General features: G+C 34.2%; 1 protein-coding gene across 1 annotated transcript in view; it reads right to left on the bottom strand.

Annotated features, from left to right (window-relative positions):
• Window positions 1-5,256: 5,256 nt before the first annotated feature.
• Window positions 5,257-10,242, bottom strand: part of PENK (proenkephalin) — a 43,645-nt gene continuing 38,659 nt past the window's right edge. Inside the window, exon 2 of the mRNA XM_044682679.1 lies at window positions 5,257-5,925. Within this exon, the coding sequence (XP_044538614.1) occupies window positions 5,257-5,925 (669 nt within the window). The remainder of the gene's footprint in view (window positions 5,926-10,242) is intronic.

The following is a 10,242-nucleotide window of genomic DNA, read 5'->3' as shown; positions in this document are numbered from 1 at the left end:
ATTGTTATTTGTGAGTAGAGATCAGGGGCTAGAAGGAAATATCTGTTGTTTACTATGTGCCAGGCACCATGCCAAACCCTGGAGATACAAGAGAAAAAGGGAGATGATCTCTGACCCTCAGGAACTTAATTTCTAGCAGGGAAAAAGATTTGGGGTGAGATGAAGCTACTGGGTATGAGGGCATATTTTGAATTCTGGAAGTCAGGAACAGAAAAAGTGTGTGTGTGTGTGAAACTGGCTAACCTGAGTCCCTCCATAAAATGGAAGTTTTGGAGGGAGGAACTTACTAATGAGAGAAGAGGATAGATCTAGAAAGATAGTCAGTCCTCCTATTTTTTTTTTGAAATTATCCTGCTTATTGTTTCTTACAGTACAATAATATTCCATTACAACCATCACAACTTGTTCAGCCATCTCTCAATTGATGATTATCTTTTCAACTTCTAATTCTTTGCCACCACAAAAGAGCTGTTATTTAAAGCATTTTTAATGTGACAACAGGTAGTTTTGAATTCTTCTTCTGCACACTGTTCATATGTTTTGACCAATTATCAGTTGGAGAATGGCTCATTCTTATAAATTTGATTCATTTCTCTAGATATATTTCAGAAATGAGGCTTGTATTAGAGATACTTGCTGTAAATCCTATGCCCACAAACCAGTTTCCTACTTTCATTCTAATCTTGGCTGCATTGCTTTTGCTTGTGTAAATCCTTTTTAATTTAATGTAATAAAAATTATCCATTTTATAATCTCAGAATGCTCTCTAATTCTCATTTTGTCATAAATTGTTTCTTTTTCCATAGATTTAATAGGCAAAGTAGTCTGTTTTCCTCTAATTTGTTTATGTAACCTTTTATTTCTAAACCATGTCCGCATTTTGATTTTATCTTAGTATATGGCATGAGATGTTTTGTGGCTAATTTCTGCCGAACTGCTTTTTAGTTTTCCCAGCAATTTTTGTCAAATAGTGAATTCTTACCCCCCCCCCCCAACCACCCAAAGCTTGGGTTTATCAAGCACTAGATTATTATGGTCATTTACTACTGTGCCTTGTGTATCTTATGTACTCTACTGCTCCACCATTTTATTTCTTAGCTAGTACAAGTTGGTTTTGATGATTACTATTCGTAATATGGATTGAAACTCTAAACTGGCAGTCTATCTTCTTTCATATTTTTTTCATTGATTACTTTGATATTCTTGAACCTTTGTCCTTCCAGATGAACTTTGTTATTTTTTTCTACACCTATAAAATATGTTTTGGTAGTTTGATCACTATGGCTCTGAATAAGTAAATTAACTTAGAAATGCCACTTTTATTTGCCTGGCCTACCCCTGAGCAGTTACTATTTCTCCAATTGTTTAGGTATGACTTTATTTGTTTGAAAAGTGTTTGCAGTTGTGTTTATATAATTCCTACTTTTCTCTTGGCAGGTAAATTACCAACTATTTTATGTTGTCTGCAGTTATTTTATTTTATTTATTTATTTTTAAACCCTTAACTTCTGTGTATTGGCTCCTTGGTGGAAGAGTGGTGAGGGTGGGCAATGGGGGTCAAGTGACTTGCCAGGGTCACACAGCTGGGAAGTGTCTGAAGCTGGATTTGAACCTAGGACCTCCCGTCTCTAGGCTTGACTCTCAATCCACTGAGCTATGTCCCCCGTCTGCAGTTATTTTAAATGACATTTCTCTTTCTATCTTCTGTTGCTAGAGTTTTGTTGGTAAAATTCTGAAATACTGATGACTTATGTCATTTTATTTTATATCCTGCAACTTTTACAAAGTTATTGTTTTAACTAGTTTTCTCTAATATAACGATCCATATTATTATATCATCTGCAAAGAATGATGGTTTTGTTTTCTCTCCAAAGGCATTTGACAAGGTTCATCATAATATCCTTCTGGACAAGATGGAGAGATGTGGGATCCATGTTAGTAGGGTTTTATGAATCAGAACAAGTAAAATGATTAAATCCTAAAAATAATCATTATGCTATCAATATAAACATGAAGAGAGGACTTTAATGGAGAGCTATGTTTCTTTGTTCAAATTGTTATCAATTACTTAGGTAAGAAGTTCTTAACTTTTTTGTGCTATGGACCTCTTAACCTGTCAAGTAAAGTTTATGAATTCCTTCTTAGAATAATATTTTTAAATGGATAAAATTATATATATACTTATGTATATGTAATAAATACATACTTGGATTGCTAAGGGAATCAATTGTATTAGAATAGTTATAAAAATAGTTGTACAAGTCAATTAACCCTCAGGCAATGAAAAAGTCATAGATGGTAAGTTTGTAGATGACACCAAATTGAAAGGAATTGAGCGGCAGAACAGAGATCTAAAATATACTTGTCAGATTAAAACGATGGTGCAAAATAAGATTATATTTTTCCCTTTTAAAATTTAACACTTGGTTTCAGAAAATCTGTTGCCTAAGTGCAGAAATAGGGGAGTCATAACTAAAGAACAGTGTCTAGGAAAAAAACTCTCCAGGCTTTAGTGGCCTATAGACTTCATTTTCATCAATGCAGCAATTGCATCAATGCAGAGTAAAAAAATTCCAAACAGACAAAAAGAGGACAACAAACTAACATGATTTTGAACTACATTAATTAGAAGCATGTTATCCAGAAGAAGGAAGTTTGTAGTCTTATTTATTATCTTTTTTTGCTCAGCCCACATTTGGTGTATTTAAATGAGTTATAAACACTACATTTTAGAAGGGGAATTGACAAGTTGGGGTACTCCAGAGGAAAATAACCCATATGATGTATTCATTCATTGAATCTTTGCCTTAGGAGGGCTGTGTGAAGGCACTGGGAATATTTATCATAGAGAAGAGAAATGATTTTTATTCTTTTTGTTGTTGGGGGATATGGCATTATAAAACTCTGACACTGCAAATCAGATCCACTTTATAGACCTCAGGTTCCATATTTGTAAATGAGTAGATTGCTCATAACTTAAGTGTGACTATTGTCTTGATCTTCTCACTCCTTGCCTAATATGATAATTGCTTCTGTATGTTTGAAGGACTATCATATGGAAAAGCAGTTAGGTTAAATTATTGGCTTAGCTCTAGACAATAGAACTAGGAGCATTTGGTGGAAGATAAAAGAAGGAAATTTCATCTATGTCTTAGGTAAGACAAAACAAGACATAACATTTCCTAGTATTGGAACTGTACAAAAGAGGAATGGGTTGTCTCCAAAAAAGTAAGTTGTTCACAGTTGGAGGGCTTTGTCTGGAGGCTAAATGTATTCTTATTAGAGATATTATGGAGAAGACTCCAGCTTAGGTGCAGGTTGAACTAGATGTCCCAATAGGGTGCTCCTACCTTGGGAAATTCTATGATTCCTTAATTTTAAATGGGAAGAGTTAGGCAGTTAAGGAAGCTATCTGGAGCACACACACAAAAAAACAAATAAAAAGGAAGTGGGAAGGATATGCAAAAAAAAATTAAAGACATTGAAAGAATACTGGAACTTGGATTAGAATTGTGACCGCAAATTTTAAATCCCACCTCTAGTACTTACTAGGTGTGTAAGCATGGGTTAACCCCACTAAGCCTCAGTTTCCTCATTCTTAAAATTGAAGATGATGATAACTCCAGCACTTTAACTCACAGGGATGTTATGAAGATCAAAAGAGATGAAGACCTTAAAATTCCATAAAAATATCAACAACTATTATCTATATTCCTTTTTTAATGGGAGATAGTCTAATACTGGATAAATACTGGCCTCTCAGTTAGGAATACCTAGGTTTAGGTCCTGCCTCTTGACACACACTCTGTGTGATGCTGGGCAAATCACTTACATTGTTGATATTCCAGACAACTCTCCAAGAAGGTAAGTCCCAGATGAGCAGTTAAAATCAAGGTTTTGAATCATCCATCACCCTCAGGAAAAAAAAAAACCTTAAAATTCCTAACTTTTAAAAATCCACGTATTTAAATGATAGGAAATTCTATTTTGGGGGGTGGGCATATATTTATTTCATAAAAGTCAAATGGCAAGTCTTAGAGGGAAGGTTCAAACCCGTCAGTAGCCACAGAGAAAATTCACTTTTCTAAACTTTCCCAGGACACACATGTATCCTGTGATACATGTAATATCATGTTATGCATGTATATAATACATCACACACATGTAACTTTCCATATCTGTCTAAAATAGTTGGTTCTTGCATAGATGTATAGGTACCTGTCTTTAGTGGAGCTATTCTTAAGAAGACCATTTATTAGCATGCTGCCAGAAGCCAGGGACCATACCTTCTTATTTTTAACCCTCAAAGGATCTAGCATAAACCTTGATATGCAGTAGACCCTTTATGAATACTTAATTGTTTATTACTGAATGTAAAGTACCTGGGTCTGAAAGCAGGGTTGAAGGAAGGGTAGATGTTTGGGTTTGAGAAATAGCACTGGATTTGGGGCAGGAGACCTGTGTTCTAAGTTGCCTGCTCTGTCACTAGTAAGCTGTATAATCTTAGATGAATCACTTTAACCTTTCTAGGCCCCCTTTTCTTTAACTGTAAAATGAGAAAGATGTTAAAAAACCTCAAAGATCCCTTCTTGTCTTAACAGTATGTATTAGAGAGAAAATATTAACAACTGATTTTAAATGCAGAAAGTTCAGGTTCTTAGTATGTGCAAGGTCAGATCTGGAGTTGGTAGTCCTTTGGGTTCTTTTAATGCAAGCCATTTGCAGACATGAGAGCAACAATAGGATCATTTTCCTTTCCATATTTTGTTTTACTGATCCAAGATGTTAATTGTAGCAAATTAAATGGAAAATCATTTTTTTTAAAAGTGAGGTTGCTCAGAGCTGATCTGTTTATTGCTCTGGATTGTGGGTTTCACTGTAGGATAATGAAAACTTCAAGGTGATTAAACATAATGTGGAAAACAGACACTTTCAAGCACATTATGCAGTTGGTATGAGGAATTTATTCTATCTATGTACAAGTAAGCATTTATAGATGTTTTGTTTAAAGTAAAGAACAAACAAAAACAGTATTAGCATGAAAACTACTAGAGTGGCTTAAATTGGACTAGAACAGAAGTTGCAGACCTTCAAAAGATCACAAGAACTGAAATTACAGATTGAAGGTTGTATTGTTAACTAGGACAGTAAAAAACTGTACAGTGCAAGCAACACCTTACAATAAAATAAGATCAATGAAGCAGTCTTTCCAAAGGAAAGTTGGGCAGGGCATTTGAGGACTGATGGGGAAAGGTATTAAAATCTCATAAATCCTCCATATCTTTTCTCCATTTCTGGAACTTCTTTGGAATAACTTTCTCCCTCTTCATCTGAAGGCAGCGAATCAGCAAAGCGCTTAAGAAATCCACCATACCTTTTCTGGTAGTCCAGCCACCATTCAGGTCTTCCAACTCTTCTCATAAAGCCCCCATATCTTTTCTGTAGCTCTTTTGCTTCATCTTCCAGTTCTGGACTTCTTTTGTAGCTTCTCATGAAGCCTCCATACCTCTTGCTTACTTCCTCCTCATTCTCATTCTCATTACCTTCTCGGTAACGCCCTGCCTCAGAGTTGTCCCCTGTTCCCAGAAGCTCTTTCAGCAACAGGTCTGATGAATTGGCCAATGCATCATCATCAGAATCTTTCTTCATGAAGCCTCCATATCTCTTGGCAAGGACCTCCCCTCCATTCATCTCATCTTCTGGCTCCACTCTATAAAGCTCATCCATTTTCTTCATGAATCCTCCATACCTTTTCATGAAGCCCCCATATTTTTTGGCTAGAAGATGACTCTCATCTTGTTTGCTTTCTTCTTGATTGTTGGTTCCTTCCTGAGAAAGATCCATCTTGGTCAGTTGCAGAAGCTCCTTGCAGGTATCCCAGGCTTTGGCAGATGGCAATTTCCCTTCACATTCTAGTGTGCAAGCCTGTGAAAAATAATTTATCCAATAGTAAGATATGGTTGTGGCTTTGCTAAATAGTTATAAACACTTCCATCTTCTATTCACGCCAGCTCTAATTCTTAGAAAGGTTACTCAGATCAGGTTGAAATATTTATGTTTATTGAAATTAGCTTTCATTGCAGGAAAATGTTCACATAACAAAATAATCTCCATTTCTTCCTATAAACCTTTATTACCATGACTGGATATTTAGGGATAGGGACAGAGACTGAATCTGTGATTTCACTGGTAGAGGGTATTATTCTCTTTTTTCAATGAAGAAAGATACATCCTCTGCATGGTCTTTCAGAGTTGTCCATTATGCTGGGGGGTTAATTGATTAGGGTCACACTTTTATCATATGTCAGAGATAGGATTTAAAATCAGATGTTTTTTGAACTACCAGTCTTCTCTTCTGAGCATTGAGCAATTACAAATATTATGGAATTAAAAAACAACCACTGTAGTATAATTGTTATTTAAAAGTTTGAATTTTAAATTAAAATGTTTTACATTCGTGGGACTGATTATATTGACCTGGATTGACAATCTTGATGACCCAAATTTACTGTATGATAGTTAATTGCTTATTCAACTTTACCTACATGACCGAAACCAGGAAGTAATCAGGGAAATGTTATATTAAAATACATTTGACTTAAAAATTAATTCTTTGAAGTAGAAACACTTGTTCGCAATATTTATACGTATACATGTACATATATATGTTATAATTTTATTCTAAGTAGCTCCAAATGTTCCTGCTCCTCTTTATTTTACTGTTCTTATTACAGACAAGAATTCAAAAGTAGTATTATAAAAAGTTCTAAATTCAAAATTAAGTCCAATAATGTTATAGAGTAATTCTATATTAAACTGAAGTAGGACATTTTCATTTTTGTCTCACCTATGTTTCTTTTTCATTTTTGTCCTAAAATTTTGGCTCAGAGGTCTGACTTAATTAAAGTATTATGAATATGGAAATTTGAGGACATTCCTTTCATAAACACTTAGTCACTGCAAAATTGAAACTCTTTTTCAATGGATATCATGTTACTCAATAAAAAGAAATGAATCTGTATATCATTCTTTCCTTTATTCATCATACAGTAATGAAATCCTACCCAATGTAAGACTTAGGATGGATTATTCTTAATGATACTATTAAGATTCCCCTCTACTCAAGAGGTCTATTGCTCAAAATGTGTAAACACTTCTAAGAAATCTTCTTTGGCAATATATTTTTTAGTGTAATTTCAAATCACCAGCATTAAGAATATATATATATATATATATATATATATATATATATATATATAGGCAGCTGGGTAGCTGGCTCAGTGGATTGAGAGTCAGGCCTAGAGACGGGAGGTCCTAGGTTCAAATCTGTCCTCAGACACTTCTCAGCTGTGTGACCCTGGGCAAGTCACTTGACACCCCCATTGCCCACCCTTACCACTCTTCCACCAAGGAGCCAATACACAGAAGTTAAGGGTTTTAAAAAAAGAATATATATATGTTTTAATAAGGAAATTATTCCCATTTTCCTACTGTTATAAATATGCCCCAATAAACTGAATACCTTCTGGGGCAGCTGGGTGACTCATTGAATAGTCAGGTCTGAAGAATGGAGGTCCTTGATTCAAATCTGGTTTCAAATATTTCCTGGCCATGAGACTCTGGGCAATTAACTTAACCCCTTACCTCTCTTTTATCTTGGAAATGATATTCATTTTTTATTCTAAGACAGAAAGTAAGGATTAAAAAAAATAAATTGAATGCCTTCTATACCATTGTCTCTATTTACTTATCAACTATCAAGAGTGGGTGTTAATTAATATCTGCTGAATTAGGATCTTATTGAATTGGAGCCAGAAGGGACACCAAAGAACAACTAGCCTTATTTTTCAAATTAGTAAACTTAGGTCAAGGGATGCTAATTGACTTGCCTGAAGTCACATATAATAAATATTGGAGGTATGATTTGAACTCCCATCTTTTGAGTCAAGAGCTAATGCTCTTTATAAAATACCATGCTGCCTTCAAAGGGAGATTGAGTTCCGTGAAATGAATTGATTTGAAAGAAGAATTTGGAGTCAGAGGATCTGGGTTAATATCTTGGCTTTAACTTTGTGCAAATAAATTTTCCCTGGGTAACAGTTTCATCATCTGCAAAATAAGGAGGCCAAGGAGGATAAGCTCTAAAACTCTTCTGTCTTGAAATATTAGGACTCTGACATTGTTTTCCCCCTAATTATGTCATTTTAAATTTCATATTCTAATTTTTTAATAAGTTGCTTGTAGAAAAACAAGTTAGAAGGTAAAAAGCGATGCAGATAGTGAAAACTATTTAAATATAGACAAATTATTTAGCCACATTTATAAATACCTTTTTCAAAATGTGTCTACAATATCTGTTATAGCTAGAGACTATACACTTTAAAATAATTATTAGAGTTAATTACTGTTAAAGCATGAAGTTATAAATTGAGCTCTTTCTTTTAGATAAAAACAAACAACTTTTGTATAGTTAGATCCCTGCCTTTTCTCATATAAAACATTGTGGGGATGATGATATTCTTTTTTTGTTAACTACCTTGCAACCTCTACCCACTCTCTTGAGGATTTCTTCACAAATACTTGGTTTTGGTTAGGCAATTGAATTTCTACTGTATTTTTCATAGCAGCTTATCTCTGTACTAATGCAAACTAGATTTTTTGCTGTTCTGGTCATATCTGACTCTTTGTGATCCGATTTTAAGTTTTCTTGGCAAGACACTAGATTGGTTTGCCATTTTCTCCATCTCATTTTACAGATAAGGAAACTGAGGCAAACAGGGTTAAATAACTTGCACAGTGTCACATAGTTAATAAGTGTCTGAAGCCAGATTTAAACTGAGGAAGATGAGTCTTCCTGACTCCAGGCCTGGCACTCTATCTACTATGACACTTAGCTGCCCTGTTAACTAGATTAGGATAAATCTTATTTTGACTCAAAATTCATTATTAGTTAGCTATTAAAATGCTTTCTTTAGAGACCATTTTAGTAGTTGAGGAGCCCATTTGTGTCAAAGGGCTCATAGTGAAGGGTTCTGACCAACATCTGGGCAAAAATGTTATCAATTCACTTAAAGTACTAAGAAATATTTTGAAAAATGCTGTTTACTTTCAAATTCGTTCCTGAATGATTTAGAGAAGAAAAGGAGAAAAGTTCAAAACAACACGTGGTGGTATGATTTTGGGGAGAATTTAGCTCTTCCATAAGAGAAAAGGAAAAGAATAGTAGTATATTGGGAATTGGGTGAAGAGAAAGATTAAAGAAGAAAAATAATTAAACAATGTTAATTTTCCAAGTCACTTTAAATACAGTGAACAGATTATCTTAATCTTTATCTCAATTTTAACTCATAAAGCAAGAAAATTTGAAATTCCATTGTCATTTAACTAACATATCTAGGGATGGGATAACACATGATATGTTGTTAACATGTGTAGATTGTCATAATGTGCAAATGTGAAAGTTAGGTATCAGAGTATGACTAAAATGGAAGAACTTTATGGTCAGAAATACAGAGTACATATCTGTAGAGTTAATGCTTGACTCCTTTTTGCCTCTGTTTGTAGCTCTCCTTGTATACACAAACTATATATGCAGAAATGAATCTTTTCTATATTTAGTTTCTAGGCACAGTCAACCTAAAGCTTAGGAGAGAATGAAGAAGGAAGGATGAAGGAAAGAATGCTCTTTTGTGATCATACAAAGCCTCCACAATATAGTCTCATTCCCTTATTCTTTTATCATTTAACAACCTGCATATGAACAACTGAGCTACATACTGGGAGAAATGCCAAGATAAATAAAATATCATCTAATTGAGAGGATACAGTACACTTATAACTATTCAATAACACTAGCATTTTACAATAATTCAATATCTACATAGAACAGGTGAAGTAGGAGTAGGTTATTTTGTCCAAGAAAAGCTGCCTCTTCTTTGGAAAATATTAAGTATGTTAAATATATTAAGTTTTTTGGACCATATTTGAGGAAGGGTCCATATTCCCACATAGAAATTAAAATATAATATATTGTTTTAGGGAAAGGATTAGAAAATATTTTTTAAAAAGTTCAAGTACCACATGTAGAATATATCTCAAAATAAATTTCCTGGGGAACTTTATTTTTGTTTTAAGTCACTTGTTCTAGATCAGTTTTTATCCACCCACTCCCGCCTTGTCTCTCATTGTTTTTAATATTCTCTTCAGGTACAACTCAACATCTTCTGTAGAGTGGTTTAAATT

This window comes from Gracilinanus agilis, chromosome 1, assembly GCF_016433145.1.
Source record: "Gracilinanus agilis isolate LMUSP501 chromosome 1, AgileGrace, whole genome shotgun sequence".
In the NCBI taxonomy this organism is placed as follows: domain Eukaryota; kingdom Metazoa; phylum Chordata; class Mammalia; order Didelphimorphia; family Didelphidae; genus Gracilinanus; species Gracilinanus agilis.
Note: the sequence above shows the minus strand (reverse complement) of the source record. Positions and strands in the feature narration are given on the sequence as shown.